This window comes from Vanellus vanellus (assembly GCF_965231255.1).
Source record: "Vanellus vanellus genome assembly, chromosome: 7".
In the NCBI taxonomy this organism is placed as follows: Eukaryota; Metazoa; Chordata; class Aves; order Charadriiformes; family Charadriidae; genus Vanellus; species Vanellus vanellus.
The window spans coordinates 6,572,332-6,594,694 of record NC_138912.1 but is presented as its reverse complement, the minus strand read 5'-3'; the positions used below and the strand labels follow the sequence as shown (position 1 = coordinate 6,594,694).

At 40.8% G+C, this 22,363-nt stretch overlaps 1 protein-coding gene across 2 annotated transcripts in view; it reads left to right on the top strand.

Annotated features, from left to right (window-relative positions):
- The window catches only part of PLPP4 (phospholipid phosphatase 4), a gene marked incomplete at its 5' end in the record, with an annotated part of 65,902 nt that extends 45,871 nt beyond the window's left edge, over positions 1 to 20,031 (top strand). For both annotated transcript variants that reach the window (XM_082486504.1, XM_082486503.1), the window contains 2 exons: positions 13,877 to 14,047; positions 19,701 to 20,031. In XM_082486504.1, the coding sequence (XP_082342630.1) occupies positions 13,877 to 14,047; positions 19,701 to 19,900 (371 nt within the window). In that variant the 3' untranslated portion in view covers positions 19,901 to 20,031. The remainder of the gene's footprint in view (positions 1 to 13,876; positions 14,048 to 19,700) is intronic.
- Positions 20,032 to 22,363: the final 2,332 nt, after the last annotated feature.

Below are 22,363 nucleotides of genomic sequence, written 5' to 3'. Positions count from 1 at the left end.
GCAAAGGGGAAGGTCTGGAGAGAGGAAGACTTTCCCTCAGTTGAGGAGGACTGTGTCAGAGACCACTTGGCCAAGCTGGACATTCATAAGTAAGTCCATGGGCCCTGATGGCATGCACCCGCGAGTGCTGAGAGAGCTGGCGGATGTTATTGCTAGACCACTCTCCATCGTCTTTGAACGGTCATTGAGAACAGGAGAGGTGCCTGAGGACTGGAGGAAGGCTGACATCACTCCTATCTTCAAAAAAGGCAAGAAGGAGGACCCAGGGAACTACAGACCGGTTAGTCTCACCTCTGTCCCTGGGAAGGTAATGGAGCGACTCATTCTGGATGTCATCTCCAAACACGTTGAGGAACAGGAAGTTATTGGAAGTGGTCAACATGGATTTACCAAGGGTAAATCGTGCTTGACCAATCTGATAGCTTTCTATGATGTTATAACTGGTTGGCTGGATGAGGGGAGAGTCATAGATGTCATCTGCCTTGACTTTAGCAAGGCTTTTGACACTGTCTCCCATGACATCCTCATTAGGAAGCTGAGGAAGTATGGGCTAGATGAAGTGACAGTGAGGTGGATTGAGAGTTGGCTGCGGGACAGAACTCAGAGGGTTGTGATCAGCAGCACAGAGTCTAGTTGGAGGCCTGTAACCAGTGGTGTCCCCCAGGGGTCAATACTTGGTCCAATTTTGTTTAATATATTCATTAAGGACCTGGATGAGGGGGCAGAGTGTATCCTCAGCAAGTTTGCTGATGATACCAAACTGGGTGGGGTGGCTGACACCCCAGAGGGCTGTGCTGCCATCCAGCGTGACCTGGACAGGCTGGAGAGCTGGGCAGAGAAGAACCTAATGAGGTTCAACAAAAGCAAGTGCAAGGTCCTGCACCTGGGGAGGAAGAATGTAAAGCACCAGTATAGGTTAGGGGCGGACCTGCTGGGAAGTAGCTCAGAGGAGAAGGATCTGGGGGTTGTGGTAGACAGTAAATTATCCATGGCCCAGCAATGTGCCCTTGTTGCCAAAAAGGCCAATGGAATCCTGGGCTGCATAGGGAAGAGTGTGGCCAGTAGGTCGAGGGAGGTCATTCTCCCCCTCTACTCTGCACTGGTGAGGCCACAACTGGAATACTGTGTCCAGTTTTGGGCTCCCCAGTTCAAGAGGGACAGGGAACTGCTGGAGCGAGTCCAGCGAAGAGCAACTCAGATGATTAAGGGCTTGGAGCATCTGCCTTATGAGGAAAGGCTGAGAGAGCTGGGACTCTTTAGCCTGGAGAAGAGAAGGCTGAGGGGAGACCTTATTATGGTGTACAAGTATCTAAAGGGTGGGTTGAAGGAGGATGGAGCCAGGCTCTTTTCAATGGTTCCCAGTGACAGGACGAGGGGCAATGGGCACAAGTTAGAACACAGGAAGTTCCGTTCAAATACACGGAAACACTTCTTTACGGTGAGGGTGACAGAGCACTGGCACAGGCTGCCCAGGGAGGTTGTGGAGTCCCCTTCTCTGGAGATTTTCAACACCCGCCTGGATGCAGTCCTGAGTAATGTGCTCTGGGCAATCCTGCTTTAGCAGGGGAGTTGGACTAGATGATCTCTAGAGGTCCCTTCCAACTCTGAAAATTCCATGATTCCATGAAATGTTTTTAAAACTAATACTTCTTTGTTGCAATTGACTGATTTCTCTGGTGAGTTTCTCTTGAGACTTTTGGGGTTGGCTTTTTTCAATCTGAACTAAGACAATGGTTTTAGACATCTCTCTCTCTGATGTTCCTACGTTCTGTTTAAACAACCAGAAAATTTTGGAAAATGATTATGTTGGAAGATTCTGATCATGTTGGAAGGCAACGTAGGCTGGACTCGTGGATGAAACTGTCAGTGGGTAATAGGAGGTCTTTTTAAAAAAAGTCTCTTGGGGGGGAAGATGGAGGAAGGAAAAATCTTTGGGTGGTTTTACTGAGGGAGTTAATCAGACCATAGAAATCAGAATGGTTGACCAGATGTTTTTGATATAGCATTTCCACAGACACTCAGGACTGGATATGTTTTGAACTGGTGAGGGGTGCTCAGTGATGCAAGAACTCTTATATGATTAGCCATTTTATTCTTCATTGTATTAGCCTGTCTTCTTTGCTGATCTCTTCTCCCTGGTATCCAGTGATAGCACACGTGGGAATGGTTCAAAGCTGTGCCAAGGGAGGTTTAGACTGGACATTAGGAAGCATTTCATTATCGAGAGGGTGGTCAAACACTGGAACAGGCTTCCTAGAGAGGCGGTCAAAGCCCCAAGCCTATCTGTGTTTACGAGGCCTTTGGACAATGCCCTTAATAACGTGCTTTAATTTTCGGTCAGCCCTGAAGCAGTTTGACTGAATGATCATTGTAGGTCCGTTTCCCACTTCTTTGAAATCAGTAAGTTTGTGTGGGTGAATACAGCAAGATCTTGTCTAGAAAAAATGGAACTACTAGTTGCTGTAAATAACAAAAGAGTCTAAAGGCAAGAAGATATTTATGTCATCAAGCAATATATCACTTTTTGGTATTGCTTAGTATGGCAAGGAGGCTAGGCTCTGAATGAAAAAGAAGAGAGTATCACTGTATCCAGGGAATGCCTCTAGCAGTAGGGTATGGAATGGGCAGGAGGTAAATATGAGGAGCAGGAGTATAATTTGGATGTACCTATTCATGGGCCTGGCTTTGATTCTGTTACCAAAAAAATGTTATATGGCATTCCTTGGAAATGCCTATTTATCTCTAGCAATGACAGTCTCGATAACTGGTTCACATACCAGTGTCTGCATTTGTTTGCATGTGTGCCATTCCTCCTATAGAATCCGCTTGTTTGGGCAGAAAGCGTTCTCCAGATTACTCCTAAATTAGTTTTCTGTCCAGTCCACTCCTTGGTTTTGGGGGAAGGAGGGAGAAATCTCATGGTTTTTTTTTCCTTCTCTAAAGCAGTTATAAAGTCTTTGACAGACTAGGAGTCTCCTTGGTGTGAGTTGTCATCTTAGTCAGGTAAGGACTATTACAGCAGTTCTTAAAAGAAACAGCACCTTTGCTGTTGACTGGCTGATTGCTTAATATTTTGTTTTCTCTATCTCCACAATTAACTGTTCCACTCAGTATTGTTTTTCACTGTATAGTGCATTACCGTTGGATTACTCCCGAGGAGTTGCCTTCTCTGATGATATCAAAGTTGATTAGGCAGTTCATGCTCGCACCAGATTTGCCTGATGAAGCACTAATTAAACAAATGTAGTATTTGTGGTGTGTCTTGCTGTGTCACTAAAAAGAAAAAAGGAGACTGGAAGATACCATGTCTTTAGAGTGAAGGGACAGCTGGCTCCTCCTCCCCCTTTTCACTAAATAATTGAAATTAGTCAGTTGTAAAAATGAAAAGATTTTTACATTTTAAAAGCCATTCATTTGGTTGAAAAATTAAAATGATGTATGTGCTTCAGAGTGAAGAAATTATTGAATTTCAATAGAATTGTTTGCTATCCTGTAATAATTTATATAAAATATTACTGCAGTGCATGTAATTATAGTTGGGTATCTAAATTTGAACTGTTAATTATCTTTAGCTAGCAATTTCATGGAGGATAATCATATTTCCTTCAGTTGAAAGTGAACATTTTAAGTAACAGATGAGCTACAAGCCACAGGTTTTTGGCAGTAATTGCTGCTACTCCCCTATTTTCAAGATAAATCTCTTAATTAACAGCTGTATGGCAGTGTCTCTCTGAAATATTTCATCCTCTTAAAGAAGAATCCAGGGAAATAAGGAATAGATTTATTAGATGTGCAATGAAAAAAAAAAAAAAAGTCTCCTGTGGGTTTTATTGGCTTCTTAATTCAAGCTGTAAGTATGCTCAGGAACGGCTGTGTTTAACGTTTTTACCTCTTCTCTGACATATTTACCTCTCAGTACTCAATAACAAAGGCTGTTTGAATTCATGAGGGGCTTGTGAGATGAACTCTTGAAAGTTTCGTTTTCCAGCTCTAATAATAAATCAACTCCTGCTAGTTTGTTTGAGGTTCAGATTACGTATATGTCTAAAGTATACCTCCAAAAGACTTTCTATCTTTCCTGAATTAAAAAAATAAAAGTTGGGTTTTTAATACATGATATCATGTCAGTGTAGAACAGTGGTTCCTCATTGGCATTTGTCCTACCTAGCAAACATGTTCTATGCATTGTCTTTTACACCATAGCATTTAACACAATAATGTTTTGGTGTTTTTTAATGGTAGTATATGGTAATATATTTTCTCCTTTTCCATGCGTGATTAAAGAGATTAATCCCAGTTCTACTATGTACTCCAGCATGGACAACAACTTTATTTTTGCTGTCTTCAGAGGATCTGGACTGGATTGGAAATGATGATACCCACTTCCCAGTCCCTCAATCTCTCAAGAGAGTTATTTACAAATTTCTCTCGAGAGTTATGTACAAGTTTGGAGCCCAGCATTGAATTCAATGATGGTATAATGTGGCTGTGAAGCCACTGTCCTCTTCGTGTCTAGGTTCACTTTTCTACTTAAAGCGTGGTTGAAGAAGGCTTCAGATCACTTGCCTCTTTTTTTTTTTTTTTTTTTTTTGCTCCAAACTCTTCTTCTTTGCATAAAACCCACAATAAGTTCATCTTGCAAATGGTGGATAGATCAGGCTTCATTGCTTTGCAATTTGCAGTGTAGCAGGAATAAATAACATTTTCCTATTCCTGATGGGTCTCATAGCATGAAAAGAGAAACAGATCTTCTGTATAACCCTTACTGCTGTAGCTGTGCATTGTCTTGGGGGTTCCCTGCTCTCTTTTTGAAGTATTTAGGGCGGTTATTCGCAGGCAGTACTAACGCTGGTATAATCCAGCAAACTCCTTGACACTGCCTACCGTGCTGCATCCTGGGTTTGACAGAAGCATTCTGATCCTCCACTGTAAAAAGTTTCTGTCCATCAAGGTATTATTCAAAATGTCTTTTAACTGTATTTTACATGCTAATCTGTATGCTTGTGCCAATTCGCTTCAAAGAAAATTTTAAATTAAATGCGCGTCCTTGAAAGATTGATACAAATACTTGCCATGGTGAATGGGAGGACAAGTAGTTGAGCAGGATGTGATCCGTTATCAAGGACGCTACCGATGGCATATGTATGGCAAAGCGGGAAGCAAGAAGTTACCCTGATCCAACACGTGGGACTTGGTATATTACAGTATTGAACTGGGAAGAATTTGAATGAGGGTTGGAGAGCTGATGATCTCAAGCTTGTGGCTAGATACTGTATTTATGCTAAGGTCTAGCAGAAAGAGAAATTTATTCCCTGGTTATTGATAATTGACAGGGTAGTAGCTGTTTAGTTAGTACTGACCTGTTTGAATTAACCTGGCAACTCTTGTCTCAATTTTTTTTCTCGAGAAACTAGAGGTATAGTATCAGGGCCTTATTTCATAATGGGATGCACATCTGAACTAACAAAAAAAATGCAGGCAACACTTGGTATTCCTGATGCCTGTAAGGAGGAGAGTGCATTAGCCAGGGACCACACTAGAGCAGCACCGTCACGGGAGTGTTCAAGAACCACTTGCATCCTGATGTCGTTCTGTCCTAGGTTTGAAACTGATACAAGTTTATTCGTTGGACGTAATTACCCCAACTGTAATTGAGAAGCATGGAGATCTTGGCAATGAGTAAAGAGTGAAAAACATACCTTGTAGAGAAAGATGACTTTTTAGTCTGATACAGTCGTATGATGAGGGCCGAGTTTGCGAGACAGTCTCTTGTAGCTTGGATTAATGCGAAGGCTGCTTTGATTAGTGTGTGAGTTCTGACCCCTTCTCTTCAAAGTAATTCCAGAATCTGAGCCCTTTGAGGCTCATCTTCACTGTGTTCTCAGAGAAAGGAGATTTCTTCAAGGTTTCTGTCAACAGAAATTGCAAAACAGGCTATGGAACAGGTTCACTTTTATGACTTTTTATAAATGGCATCATTAACTGAACAAATCAGAACTTAGTTCTTATTTTTTGGTAGCAGTGAGATGCACCCTGAGGCCGCTTCAGATGTTTCAGGTGTAATGAGGTATCTTGAAAGATGCATGAAAATAAAATATGTCAGCAAAAACAAAATCAGGTTCACGAGAATCCACTGTGACAGTCCTGCCAAAACAACCTAATAACTAATACTCTAGTTACTTGCTTTTCACATAATATAGGTCTATTTTTGTTCTAGCATGTCTCTGTCTCTGGTATCTCCTTTTTGTTTCCCAAGTCCCTGCATACATTTGTATTTTGTGATGTGCTTTTCATGTTGCTTCTGCCGAACTGCCTTTCTTTGTGAAAAGAAATTAATAAAGCTAAGCCAAAGGGAAGGTGATTGACTGTCCCACTTGGAAAAAATAAATAATATTTTGCCTGTGATAATAGGCTCAAAACGTTCTCTGGGAATTGTACTTCTATAAAATCCTCTTTGAATTGAATTTCAGCGTTAAAATTTATGCAGCCATTTGGTGTCATACTTTTTCCTTCAGGAAAGATAAATATTTCAGTCTTTGAACAGTGTGAAACTGAAAACACTCACCAGTAGCCCCAGCTAAAATTGCAGTAGGCTGCTGTGCGATTCCAGTGATGAATAGTATGTGTTTGCATTTGGAAAATACACAGTAATCACTGCAAGTATAAAGCATTACAGACAAAGAGATGGATCATTTTCTCCGATTGTTACGTAGGCCATTTGAATGGTTGTTTTGCAGTTTCATAGTTTGTTGCCACTTAAATAAGTTGAGGATTTTTTCTTCAGCTCAGAAACTGCTTAGTGTAAGGAAGACGCGGATTGCTTGCTTAGCAAAGCATCCATTAAAACTTGAGAAGCTGAAGATTCTCATGGGGTAGTTCAATTTCCAGAAAACGCCCACAAAAGCAATTACGTTTTTAATGAATAATTTATTTGGGGTACTTTAAATCAGATTCTTGTTCACAGTTTCTCGCTTTATGCATTTCAACTTGGTAATTGGTTTGGTTCATACAGATAGGTTTTTAAACCCACCTAGATCTCCTGTCTGGAGAGAATCAGATGTCAGGATGGGGTCCACTGTGTCTCTACGTGCTATCACAGTCTTTATTACTTCTGTGAACTTTGTGGTTTTTTGTTTTGTTTTGTTTTTTAAAGAAGGTGATAGAAACAAACTGAAAGATCAAGTCTAATGTAGTTTTATTTATTCCAATAATGAGAATGCCCAAGAGGAAGCTGTTTTTTGACATGCTTCAAGTACCATTATGGTGTAGATTTAAAATGTGCCTTCCAATATAGCAATTCCAGATACCCCGCCTACACAACACGAGATGAAAAGCACTTTCTTAAGTTGGTAATTCCAAAACCATTAAGATGTAAAGGTCAAAACGCCTTTATTGTCTTCACACAGAAGTCTATAGCTGTCCAGGTAGTTCTAAAAACCTGTTCAATTGCAGGTTTTTGACTCTTCTATTTTCTACCCTCTGCTGGTTGCTCATTCATCATATCTGCAAGGCTTGGACCTGGTACCCCTACAGAGTGCCATTATCCCCTTCGAGGTTTTCCATGGTGACAAGGTTCCGCGCCCTTTGATCAACTGCAGGATGGGAGCTTAGTACATTAACTCCTTGGGCAGAAGTCATACCAGGTTTTAGGTTTTTTTTTCTGTGAAGTATTTTGCTCATGTCATTGCTGTAACGGTAAACAAACATACTCGGATATTTCCTTTCGCTTATACCTCAATAGGTGCTTGTAACAGAGTGTTTGCATCAATTCTGCATGTACGTGATTATTGCGAAACGGGAGCAGCACTTCTTGTCGGAAGGCTGCTGGAGAGCCTTACTGATTTTTTGCCTACGTAGCGGTGTTTTTATTTCTCTTCCTATTGTAAGTGTTTTACTGAATCAGCTCCTCAGGTGAAGATGGCCCATCGTGATGGTGGTTTACAATTTGATCGTGGTTTTGTCAGCAAAAACTTCACCAAGTGGTTGGTGTTACAAGTCCTCTTGCATCGGGGGTAATTCTCCTCCTCTGTCTTCCGATTAGTTTTCTGAAAATTATACTTTATCCAAACTCTGGGTCTAATTTACCCAAACATTCTGGGTCCAACTGGATCATACTTAATGGTGTGATATATAGGAGGTCAGACAAAAAGATCAGCTGGTCCGTTTGGGCTGGCAACTCTCTGAACTTTTGAATAGTCCTTATTCAGCATGCCAAATAAGCAGTGAGAAACACCCCAGTATGCTTTGTGAACTGGACCGACTTAAAGCGGTGACTTCAGTTTGATCTATCCCATGTGTAACTGGTATTTAAAAGTCTCGTTCTGAGAACGGGAGTAGGAACTTCATTTTGATGACCAGAGGGAGACAACACACTTGCCCTGCTGGCTTGGGTTGGATGATAGAACTTGCAGTACAGGCTGTGGATAGTTTATAGCCATGTTGCAAACAAAATCAATTGGACACCTTCGGCAGGTCTACGTAACTACTCTACATTTCACAAACAAATATTTATTCAGACTATTTAGGTACTGTTAATATTATCTGGAGAGTGTGTATGCATTATTAAAGTTTCTTCGTAGATAATAGTTTGAAATAAAACCATAAAAGTAGAGCAAATCCATAATACGTGTGAACTTCAGTGGTTCCTTTAAAGAAACTCAAACCATGAGTAACATGCGCTATGAATCTAAATTCCCTTCAGAATTTGTTCAGAGAGGTGCAAAGGTTTGCAAATCTGGGATTTTTACTGGTGCTTAAATAGCCCCATTGACCCTAAACCAATTATCTGATGGTATCAGCACGTCCAGGAAATGGAAGTAAACAATAAGAGGATAAATCAAATATTGCTAATGTGTTTCCCTCTCATTTTAAGTCTTTCATTCCCCTTTAAGGTAACTCATAGCACCTATTCCTGTAATACATAAATTTTCCCTTCTCATTCCAAAATTCCCTTCATCTCTGTTACTTTCTGAAAAAAACCATAGCTGCCTTATTTAAAGAGAACAGTTCAAGAACAACTTTCAGAAGGCAGTGGGAGGACAGTGAGGCAGCACGAGCCTGCAGCTAGGGTGCAGACCCTGCCTCTGCAGGAGCCACGTTTCATCCTTGGCTGAGCAAATCCCTTCTGCCCTCTGCACGTCACTTTGCCTCCTTTGCCTGTGTGTCTTCAGCTGCTAAGCTTTGTGGGACAGTGTCCTCTCCGTGTGTTTGCATAGCACTTAGAATAATGGTAACCTCGTCTCAGCTGAGACCTCTCAGAGCTGCTGCAAAGAAAATATTCCATTTTCTGTCTTTCAATGCGGTCACAAAATCGACAGTGTTTTATCAAACAGATAAAAGGTCTCTCTTTTGGAGACCTTATTATGGCGTACAAGTATCTAAAGGGTGGGCTGAAGGAGGATGCAGCCAGGCTCTTTTCAATGGTTCCCAGTGACAGGACGAGGGGCAATGGGCACAAGTTAGAACACAGGAAGTTCCGTTCAAATACACGGAAACACGTCTTTACGGTGAGGGTGACAGAGCACTGGCACAGGCTGCCCAGGGAGGTTGTGGAGTCCCCTTCTCTGGAGATTTTCAAGACCCGCCTGGATGCAGTCCTGAGTAATGTGCTCTGGGCAATCCTGCTTTAGCAGGGGAGTTGGACTGGATGATCTCTAGAGGTCCCTTCCAACTCTGAAAATTCTGTGATTCTGTGATCAAGCCCTGGCAGAACACGTGGTTTGTCTCAGGGGAGGTTTTCCTGTGTTCAGCAACTTGTAGCATCAGGACTTTGATTTAGCTACACCAATTGATTAAAATGCCATTTCATAGAATCATAGAATGGGTAGAGTTGGAAGGGACCTTAAATATCATCTAGTTCCAGGGCAGGGACACCTACCACTAGACCAGGTTGCTCAAAGCCCCATCCAACCTGGTCTTGAATTTCTTTACACTCTGTGTTTGATTCATTCCTTTCGTGGAATCATAGAACGGTTTAGGTTGAAGGGACCTTGAAGATCATCTCGTTCCAACCCCCCTGCCATGGGCAGGGACATCTCCCACTAGACCAAGTTGCTCAAAGCCCCGTCCAACCTGGCCTTCTCTTCTCTTCCAACACTTAAAATCAATTACATATTTCTGTCTGGAATTTCTATCAACATCTTTCTTGAGTTAAGATTGTTTTAAACTAAATCAGACTGATTTTCATATTTTCATTTGCGTCAGTGTCTCCAAAGAGGGCTGGCTGGTATGTTATGCGGCTCCTTGCCTGCTTTAAATAAATTCTTACGGTCTGGGAAGGAACTAGTTTAGCAGGAGTATTTGTGTAGATGAGAAGCATTGCTTTTCTGATTCTTTGGAATCTGTCGTCTTATGCAGAATGATAACTTTTATTATAACATTAGGCGGTATGTAACATGTTAGGGCATGTGATGTGTGTATGTGTGTGTTTGCATTTTCTTTGTGGTACAGTGAGCTATTGACTTGAGCTGGTGCAGAAAAAAAATTTCTCAAATATATTCTACTGATTGACCAGTTCTTCAGTGTAAATATCACCTATAGGCCCAGGATTCTTGAAGAGTGAATTGTTTTTCTTAATGTTTTTGACTGACAACATCTTCAAAATACAGCCATCAAGCAAAGTTGCCTACATGGAGCGCACGGCAATGGAGTTGTCTTGGAATATATAGTTACCTTTATAATGGATACACCCACATCCCAGAGCGTTTAGCTGTTAATTCCATGTCTTTGCTGCTGACTCTGCACATACTGGGACTATTGGGTCAAGCAGCTCTTTCTGGATGCGTGTGCTCCAGGGTAAGGGAAGTCAACCTTACAATATTGCAACCTAAAGCTGCTCTGCAGAATATTAGTTTCACAGCCGCAGGCTGGAGCATCATTATATTACTTTTCTATTTTGCATTAGGCATAAGTTCCCCTGGTGGAGTGTTTGTGAGTCTCTCTTCTTCCTGACATTTAGTTTAGAGGAACACATCGACCATCTAAAGCAAAATCTTCCTTTGTGTCTAGTGCAAGCGTGGACCCTGCTGAACTTCCCTGCTCATCTGTGAGCGCCTCCTTCTGGAAATGTGGCAGATCCTGAAAAAAAGAAATTCCGGGGAAATAATTTTTTTAAGAATATCACAAGGTTTGCTCTAAAGCTCATTTAGCTGAATCTGCTGCTGCTGTCCACCACCCATTTGAATTGGCTGCCAAATGGTAATAATCGTGAATACAAGTCTGTGTGAACTGAACAGCTACACTACGGTTTGGGTTATATTTCTTTAATCCCTCTAAATTGCTCGGCATTGTAGATTCCCTGAAAATGAAGCCACAAAGTGCTTGATGCTTCTGCCTGGAAATACTGTCTTCAGAGTTCAGTTAATCTTCTTTTAAAGATCTAGAAAATAATAACCTGGGATGTAAAATGGAAATATGAACATAGAACTAATTTTTGAGAGGAAGTATTTGAAAGTTTTCGCTTTGGGATTGCACTTGATACTGAATATCCAGGACAGGTTTAGTTTTGCTCACTCCAGTTACTCAACTGGCAGATGGAATGATGCAGACGAGTCCTGTCCTTTCGGTCTCAGGTAAGTTTATGAACGTTTCTAGTTCCAAAGGTCTGCAGGATGGACAGTCCTTTGTCTGCTCACACGGATGTGAATGTCTATTGTTAGCCATAAAAAACCCATAACCCTATAAAGAGCTGCAGATCTTTGATACAAAAGACAGTGCCAGAGAAATTATCTAGTGCGACAGGAGGAGCACAGAAGAGAGCAAGCAGTGTTGTCCGCTGTCATATTCCAGCGAGGCACAAGAGCGGGGCGACACTGGAAAGAAGAAGAAATGTTTATTGTTGGTTTAAGCGTGTCAGTCTGCACCGGGTACTAAGAGTTGGAAAGGAGGTTTGGAAAGGGAGGGAGAGGGTATTCCAGTTTTCTGAAATATGTTGTCAGGATCGTAGATTGATTATTTTTTTTTCCCATGGTGGCTATAACCTGGTGCCCTGACTATGCATCTCACAGCCTGTTTCTGTGTAAGATGTGCTACTTTTAGGAAAATGTATACATTTCAAGACTGACGTAGAAATGTCAGAAGAAATTATTTATTCTTGTCCCAGAAATAGTCTGAAAGGCAAAGTAAGTTTATATGACTTAAAGGTCTGTACACAAGGACGTCGCCCAGTCTGCAAGAAATCTTTTATTTATTCAGGATTGTTTGTTATGTTTTAAAGTTTGCCTCCCACTGTCTTCTGACAAGTACAGAATCGGCACTGGATGAAAATGCTTCTAGGAAACAATATATTTGGTATACCGGTTTGCTGACTAATCAGCAGTCTGTCTTCTTCCGCCACGTCTAAAGATTTGTGTGTTTGAAGATGAAACGCAAATCTTCAGTAATTGCATTCAAACAGCTGTGTAGCATAAACTTATGAAACCACTTCATTTTACTGTCAGCTAAAATTGACCATCCCATAGATTTATCGGCAGAGTAATTACCTTGTCACATCTACCGTTTGGGAACATGAGGAGAAGGGCATTTGAAAAGCCCTGGCGGGAGATTAGAAAGAAGATGCCTGTTTGACCCAGCACGGATGGTGATTTTACCTAAAATTCACCCATAGCAGGATCAGAACAGAATTTTATTTTATGGACGTGACCTCGTAGCTCTTACAGAGTTGCTTAGATATCACAAAGATAAAAAGCATAAAGATAGTCAGAAAAACGATTTTAAATATTTGTATTTTTGCTATCTGTGCTTTACATACTTATATTCTATTTTGATCTCTGCAGTCAGGAGCAAAATTGAGTATAACGTTTGTGGAGGAAATAGAAGATGTGTTTCACAAAGCTACCTGTTCAGCCGTGGCACTAATTTTCCTACATTAAAAAAAAAAAAAATTAAATGTTTGTAAATGCTTTTTAAAAATGCATATTTTTTAAAAAAAATCCATCCAGCATCTCTGGAAGGTGAACAGCTGCAGAATGAAAGAAGTTCACTACAGAAACTGGGTGCCTGAGATCTGTCATCACTGCCAGTTGAGCATGTTCTACAGAAACAGGTTAATGGAACCTAAAAAAATATCGTTTAAATGTAATTCAGTTGCAGTACAACCTGACTGAATCCTTTTCTGCTTTGAACCTTAACTTTTTAGAATACGTCTAATATCAGGAAAGACATTCTGAAGGTTAAGCATGAAAGAGCTTTTGTGAGTCAAGTTAAAAATTTGCCTAAATGTTTAATTTAATGTGCACATAAAATCAGGGATTCTTTCCGCAGCTGATGTTTGCCTCAGAAGAAAAATTGTAAATTGCTGGAGGAAAAAATATTCAACTGCTATTGGATAGATGAACGCCTAGAGGTACCACAGTATTTGCAGACTTGTCAGATTATGTGCAAGCTGAGTATCGATGAGAAAGAAGTGGATTTGCTTTGCAGTGTTTATTTGCCTGATTCTTTGCGTTGCCACATAGATAACACCACAGCTGCGGAGAACATATGTATGTCATGGATCTTGTGGAAGCCTACCTTCTCCCATTCAGCCCCCCAAATCTGTGGGGTTTTTAAAGTTTGTAAGATCATGCTTGCTTTATTTAAAAAAGAAAGAACATAGAAAAACTCTCTACCTAGGCAATTTGCTAAATCCCTTTAACATGCTAAGTTATAACAGCATCGCTTATATTGTTACATAGGAATCACCATGCATATTGTGAAACTCCCTCAATTTTTTGCATATGGGTCTTCTCAACGTATCTTAGCTCCTAGTATCACCCTAGAAAGTCCAAGACTTCTCTGCAGTAGAAGGATCTTGCTGTCAGATCTTAAAGGGTCTTAAGGGATAGTAGCGTACAGTGTTAGTGACAAAATACTGTAATCCTGTGTTTTTCTTTATCAGTTGCATTTTCAGGCCTTGGCTTTACCACCTTCTACTTAGCTGGAAAGTTGCACTGCTTCACGGAAAATGGCCGGGGGAAGAGCTGGCGGCTTTGTGCAGCAATTCTCCCACTCTACTGTGCCATGATGATTGCCCTGTCACGTATGTGTGATTACAAACATCACTGGCAAGGTGAGCCATGGAGATACCTTTTCCCTACCTGTTTTTTTTTTTTTTTCCCCCATTAAATCACATGAGTTACAACACGATAGTCTGCTATAGATTTTCCTTGCTCCTGGATTGGTGCTGAGAGTTTCAATGTCTGAAAATACTTCAGGGGCCCTTTACCGTTCTATACTTTTATATACGCAATGTACATCATCATATTTGTAGACAAATCTACATCAGTGTTTTTTTACATCGTCATTTTTTTACAAATGTACATCAGTGCCATAGCCGGTATGGATGGATCCAGCCGTAGGCTGGATCTGGCCCATCCGAGTAGCTCTGTCGTGTGGCTTAGTCCTTGTCTACTGCTTTTCCAGGTACCTGCAAGGTTCCTGTTGGGTGTGTGAGTGATTGCTAAGACGTGGTTGCGTTATACTAGACTGAAGCATCTGTGAGTAGCTAGTCATCGCGAAGATGCGCTCAGTCATTTGTCTGTGTTCTGGTCGTTTGATGCACGTGATGTAACACACTGTTTTTCATTCTAATCAAAGGATATTGGGCCTGAGGTGGGTTCATGGCCCCTCCTTTGAGAAGTATAGAAACTCTGCATGCTGAGCTACATAGCATAAGTTGTAACAGATTCTACCCACGCTGAAGATCTTGCGGAAAAATTGGATGTTTTCTGTTCCCTTAATTTTTTTGGCCAAGGTTGTAATTGCTCCCCTGGTGTCCATTCCACACTTTCCAAAGTCGAGTCCTACTTAAGGAAGATAAACGTTTCATCTTTTTGTTACATCAAACCAGGACACTATTAAAAATGATTTTCCATAGCTTTGGGCTGCAAATATTTCAAGGCTGATATTTTGTTATACTGACTGGATGTTAGTGTGGTGGGTTCAGTATGGTGCCATACATGTGGTACCAATGCATGTTCATTAGTTTGTAACTGCAAATAAATGCTGAATGTATTCAATATGGATGAGTAGGTCATTGCAGCAGCGTGCAGTGTCTTTCTTGATCATAAAGTACATCCACAAAGCTAAAGAAACATGCAGCACAATCTTAAACCTTATCTTTGTGAGGGAATGATGGGAGATGGCTCATAGGACTCCAACAGCAGCGTTTGATGTGTGGGTGAGTTGTATAAAACGGCTGCTCCTGGATGAAACTGCATCCTTAAAAGTCTACATATAATGAACAACAGGGGATATTCTTAAGTGAAGCATTGACAGTCTGAAGGATGCTTAATCCTAATCTCTTTTTAATTTACTTCTTACTGCTTCTAGCAGAAACTTTGGATCTTCATATTATGTGAGCATTCTCATGTAAATGAGGCATCATTTTAATAGAATATAACTAGAGCAGTTACCTTCCAGGAGGTTTCTTAACGAGGTTGAATTAACTGGGACTGACCTTCATAGCTTCAGGGCCATGCCGCAGCATCCTCTCTTCCCACGCGGTCGGCACTTCTGGCGTGTGACACCGATCAGACCAGCTGCATCTGTCACAGGAAGACTGTTGTCTCAGAGTCCTTTAAAGTTCAGACGTGAGACATAACTGATGTATAAGGCTATGCTATTAATTACACATTCATATACTTTAAGTTACAATTCTATGACTTCATTCTATTAAGTCAGAATATACCACGCCTTACCCTCCCACACTGAGTCTTTCAGACATGATCCTGGTAGAGAGTCTGGCAGGTTGTCCACAGGGCTTCTGTCCAGCGTCCACAGGTCAGTTTACTATGGTCTGTCAGCATCTGCACTTTCACTGTCAGAAGATCCCACCATCTATTCTTTCTTTTACCGTTTCTTGAACCTCTTTTTCGGCTCCTTTGCACCTGCCTTTCTCCACAGGTTTCCTAAGAAAACCAGCCTGTAATTACTTTTTTCCCTATTTATCCCCATATTCCTATCAGAAATACCAATCTTCCTTTCAGAAATACCAGACTTGGTATTTCTAGTACCGTTATGTAGGTCATCTTGGCTTTATGTGGTGTTGCTGGTATGGTACTACTGGCTTTGCGGATTGTACTCCCCTCAAGGTCCTGAGTACTCCTTTCAGTTATCTGCTTCATACTGGTTACGTATTGTTTATGTTTTCTGAGACATATCATTCTGTTGGTTCCTTGACATGGTTTCAATTAAGTACAGCGTATCTTGTGCCACTGAGCTTTTCTTATCTCACACTGCAGTCAGCATACGGAGCAAGACTCATCCAGGCTTTTTCTTGCTCTGTTTTTTGTGTTCGTGCAGCATCCCGTTCTCCCATAGCAGCACCGACCGGTAGCCTTGACGTGTTCTTTAAGGAGTCTCCTGGTTTCCTGCAGAGGCCCTGTCTGGTCACAGGGCTCGTTCCTCTTCTTTGCTCACCGACACTGGGAGTCGGAGAGAGCCTCCAGCACAAAGCTGCTGAACGTGAGGTGCGTTCCTCGCCAGGCTGGCAGGCGGGAGGACGGCAGAGTTGCCCATCTCATGCTCAATGTGCACCACTTGGCTGGTTGAACTCTCTGTTAGAGAGAGAGAGAGACAGAGAGAGAGAGAGAGAGAGAGAGAGGAGTGTGAATGAATGTGAATAGGAGTATACGGGTTTACTCTCAAGTTTTGAACACGTTTGCAGTTTGTACTCTCTCTTGCCAAGAGTAAGAATTATTTACATACCGAAACATGTGCCACGAAGCAGATTATCGTGGTGTATTTCATATATAATAGAAGAAAACTGCACCCAAGAGGTTGTGATTGTGTCCATTACAGCCACTTATATTTTTATCTTTGAACTTCGAGGAGATGGAGCTGAAAACGCAGCTCTTCCCAAGCTAAGAACAGGTCTGGCAGACATTATCCTGCAGGTGACCTATGCTTTCACCTGAAAGAACTGCACTCTCAAGGGAGAGACTAGTTCACTCTCCTATATACAGCACAGAAGCTCAGGCCTCATCTTTCCAGCTCAGCAGAGTCAACCGATTGTGTTAAATTACTTATGGTGGCTTTGTGAGGGGCTTGACTATGCTGTGGGGAATGAACACGGACCATCGATATAATGTCCAAGACTTAGCATACTGTAGGTGAAAGATGGAGTGGAGTATCTTTATATTAAAAAGCCATTGAGTGGGCTCAGAACGTTAGTATTATGAGTACTTTATGAGCTCCCTTCGGTTTGGCTGGAAAATGTAGTATTCAGGTTCTTGGTGTTGGTATTGGTGAACATTAGGGTCTTTCTTTATGAATCATGAACGTATTGACAGCTTTTAAGTCCCTAGATTGCTGTATAGGCTTATAATTCTGAAAATGTTAATTTACTCCTGACATAAGTGGAAATTTTGGATGAAAAAAAGTAAAGATAAATACCGAGACTGAAATAATATTCTTTTCCTTTATGGACAAAGTAAAAAAAAAAAATAGAAAAAAAAAAAAAGGAAGCTGTGGCTACCATCAGCTCAAAGAAATCACAGAATTGTTGTCTTCAAAAACAGAAGTCAAAATAGCTGCCTGTGTGTTTGCTCAGTACCCCCAGTCAAGGTCAGTAAGTTGGAAATCTTTGGCATAAGACATGTAGTGAATTTTAATTACTGTGGGGCCCAAACAGAGGCCCAGAGATGCATGTGTGTGTTGTGAAAGAAAGAAAGGCAAGTTTTCAGCAAGTCTTGAAATACGGGGGAATTTGTAGCGGATTGGCAGAAATCTGGGGTTTCTCCATAATTAAAAATAGTTATCATAGGCTTGACCTCCTTGTTAAGTAAAATAAAAAAGCAGCTGAAACAGGATTCAAACAACCACAGCTAAAGGAGGGTAATCTGAGAATTGCAACCAACGCAGGTTCATAGAAAACTAATCTTGTCACAATAACTGAATATTGTACAAATTGATTGATAGTGTAATAGTAGTATACTATAGTGAAAATTCTTGCCCTTGATACCTTTTGTACCGTGACAGTTTGACAGGGACAGTCCAAATGGTACAAAATCAGTCAGCTACCAGGAAGGGCAGGATAAGCTGCTGTCTGCCTGCAAATACTGCGTATACACAATCACCTTTCAAAATCTTACCTGAGTCTCTATTACATTTGTGATAGATTTGTTATGTCCTTTTGCGTGTAGGAAGAGAACGTAGGATTCGAAGGGATCTCTCAGGTGATAGAGTCTAGTCCTCTTCTTCAACAGACAACTGTGACTTATAATCACGTTTCTTAAATTTATCCGTCTCGATCTTAAATTTTTTTCTTGCCCCAGCTATTCCTGTTAAAAGGCTCTTCAGAATCTCACTCCTCCGATGCCTACAAGCCATTTAGTACCCACTGACAATTGAACAACATGACCTTTGTCCTAATATATGCTAGACTGACAAACTAGGGCATTTAATGCATACTTAACTATTTTAGACAAAAAGAATTTGTATTGATTAACCCTTCTTTGTCATTAAACTCAGCGATTCGCTATTTTTATTACACTGTGGTTTCTTTGAACTGAAAGTCAACTACAGAAACACAGGTACACACAGATGATGCGGTGCTTAGTGAGCCTCGTTAAAATAAAACATGGTGTCAAGCCATATTCTAGCCAGTGCCTTTTGCCTCACTTTCATTATTGTTTGTGTTCAGATCTGAGGTTTTCAAAGTTGGTGTGTGTTTTCAGGGAAGTTTTGCCCTGGTTGCTTGAAAACGAAACACAAGATCAGGTGAGTAAATTAGCAAGAAGCAAGGAGAACCTGCCAGAACAAATCCTCTTACCTTTCAGGTGCTATGTGGCTCCCATGGAAAACTTAAAATTGCCCGTGTGTGAGAGCTGCAAGTATCTCATTCAACGGCCTTATTTTATTTTATCTTATCTTATTTTCTGGTAGGAGTATGGGATAGTAAATAGCATCAAGGAAAGATATGCAAAAAGCGTTAAATCAGGTAAATCAGTAAGTCAGGCATGCTTCGTCTTTGACCTTTCAGGTGGTTTTAGGAAAAATCGACCCAGCTTGAAATTGTTCTTGACAGCTGTCTTTCTCAGAGGCCTTTCAGGAGCTGCAAGGGAATTGTTGAAATGAATTGTTGCAGCTATAGTGGCCCACTTACTGAAGGAAGATAATTTTCCGTCCTACATCCTACCTGCTCCCTGCCTGCATTGGAGAATGCCTTCTGGATTACAAACCGGTCAAAAGTAGATCTGGGATTTTAGCTGCCATCTCCCCTGGGGGCGCTTAGGCAGAGCAGGCTGTAGTCAGCGCAATAGTTTGGGGTGTAGCTGTCAGCGGGAGAGCTCTGGATGCTGTAAACAGCATAGTTCAACTGTATTGTTCATGAATAGAAAACCTGGTGGTGGTCGTTGTAAATCATGGCAAACTGAAAGAAGACATGTGTCCTTAAAGGCTGGTCAGTGGTGAGCTGGAACATCATGAATGTTTAATGCCCCGTGGAAACCATTCTATTTCCCTCGTTCATCTCCTGAAATGTAGCCAACCGTCTACATTTGGGGTATTCAAAGTGTTGGCGATGTCCCCCCCAAAATACTGATTTTATGTGTTCTGTGTGACTGTGGTATTCGGCTCCAAATTCTTTATGGAAATTTGAGGTTCACAGTTTCTGGATTAAACACTTCCAGGTCAACCAAAGGTCTTTTACTTAAAGTTGTCACTACTGGCTCTCCTGTCCGTGGTAACATACTTCTGGTTTTGTTTCTTTTCTTATCTAGATGCTTTCGTTGGAGGGATCATTGGCCTCATTTTTGCTTATATTTGCTACAGACAACACTACCCTCCTTTGGGTAATACAGCTTGTCATAAATCTTACGTCAGCCTGCTAGATCAGAACTCTGTGAAGAAAGAAGAGAGACCTCCAGCAGATAATGCTACTGGCCTGCCTCTAGAGGGAATAACTGAAGGTCCTGTATGACTTTAAGAAATGCGCAGAATGAACTTCTAGCCTTCTCACATTTCCTCCAAACTGGTCTCTTAACACGGTGTTTCTTACTGTACGTGTTTTTTCTTTTGTTTCTTTACTTTTTACAAAGAAAAATGAAATATTTTATTTTTAATGCGGTAATATCATCATACTTTAAAATTTTCAGTTCCTATTGACTTACTGAATTACTGTTTTCAGTCTACTGCAAACAGATAGATTACTTGAGGGAAAGGGAAGGAACATTAATGAAAACAATCCAGTGTGGAGAACGGTTAAGAGAGTAATTTTAAGAAGATGTGGTTGAAGATATAGTAGATCTGGAAGCATATTTTCTGAAGTACTGAGTGTCTCCTAGAAAGTTCTGGTTGTCTTCAGCACTCACTGATTTTGATGGGTGATGAGTACACACAGCACTTTTCATCATATATTCAGCATCTGTTGTGGCCAGCCATTTCTTTCTATAATTTGATAAGTCGGGCATCATCCTTATCTTTATCTTGTTGCCTTCTAACATAAAAAACTCTGCATGCTGGTAGAACGTATCAATTGTCAAGATTTGACAAGGTCTTTCTGAGCTATTAACAATCAAGGAACCAAAAGGTATGAATGGTTAAGTGTTTCTGAGAGCCGAGCTTCATGCATTAGTAGTTCTACAGGATGATGCTGATGTTCAAGAAATTCCATATGTTAAAATTATCAGCTTGCAATAACATATATGTTCACAGGATGGATCAGAAACTTGCTATTACGTCATTAGCAATTTTTTGAGAGCTCTTGCAGTTATTACCATCAAAACAAAATGAAAGAACACCCATGACATTCAACAAGCTGAAGTCTTTAAAAGAAATTTTAAAAAATCCTAAAACTGTGAAGATGAAGAAACACAACGTTTTCTGTGAATCTCTGTGTGCCACGTTCATTCTTGTGTAGTGACTCACTGCAGCATCGGTGATCTAAAGAAATGCAAAGATTTTCCTTTGTGACTTTGGGCACATAACCATGAATGCTTGTGGGCGTCTCCAGCACGAAGACATCCAGAGGAATGCTGGAGACAGTTTTCCACTAGACCCATTCCACATTTTCAGCTCATCATGTTCTTGAGCATGGTGTTTGCAGAGGTTGCCTTGGAACCTGAATTGAAACTCACCTGAATCGAAACACTGTCGGTATGGAGAAGACTACTATGTGTATGACTTTAGCTAATTTATTATTGGTAGGATCCTGTTTTGTTATGTATGCACTATGCAGTATACATCACATTCCTGTGAAATGAGGTACCTTTGGATGGCAAAATGTCAGATTCCAGAATTTTCTTTCTTGGATACCCTGTGACAATGCAGGCAAACGTTCCAGACCCCATCTTGGCGGTTGAACATTTTTTAGCCGGAGCCGCTGGTTACAGCGATCAAGATACTGTTGATCAACGACCATTATTACGGTGCTTTAGACTGGAGGAGACTGCTGCCATAGTTATAATTTATGTGTTCCTGTTGGAATATGTATTGGCCTTGTAGGCATTTTGTGATTCGAACAGCTCAATGTCTTTATGTAAGGCTTGTCATTTCCTTTTCTCCAAGGTAAGCTTTGTAGATTTTTTTGAGAAGAGCTCCTTCCTGATTGGCAACACTTGAATTTTTATAGAAAGCAAGTAAATTAGAGTCCCTTTTAAAGTAAATGTAATAATTGTGTACAAGAGGATGCTACCGTACTATATATAAACATATATGATATTTGGAAATAACTATAAATAGGAAATGCCATTAAGAAGCAGAATGTGATAGGCATGAACCCAGGAGGGTTCTGTAGAAATTGGGCCTGATCTACTTGTAAAACTGATACCAGTTTGACTGTGTCAGTTAGCGGTAAGATTTTTTACTGCCAGTTACGTTTTTCTGAGTTCTGGAATAGAGGCAGTTACCCAAATGTAACTGTGGGTTTGCGGGTGTATATATGCCAGTTCACAAAACCGGCATCGGCGAAGCAAAATTATTCTGGCATTGCATTTGCACTGGATTTGACAGAACACTTCTCTAGTGTAACTGAGGTCTTATTCTAGAAATCCACCCGGTTTAGTGGAGGCTTAATCTTTCTATAAAGTTTTTAAACCATCCTACAGAATTCTGTAACAGGGATATCATTTTCTATTACTTCATATGGGAGGATTAATGAAAGCCCTAGAGTAAGGGTATCACGTCTCTACCTTGTACAGGGATTAGCCATTAGCTTTTTCTTTCAGCAGGAACCCTAGTCTTCCAGGTTATATGCAAATGTTAAAAAAAAAAAAATCTTAAATCAAAATTAGAAGTTTAATACTGATGCATAGAGCATTTTGCATGTTTTTATATAGATCTGGCTTATTCTCAAAAATGAGTGGGGCCTCCTAACTGTGCTGTACACATTCCCAGTATTTTAATGGCTTTTGATACAAACAAGCTATAGTCTTCTTCGGGATGG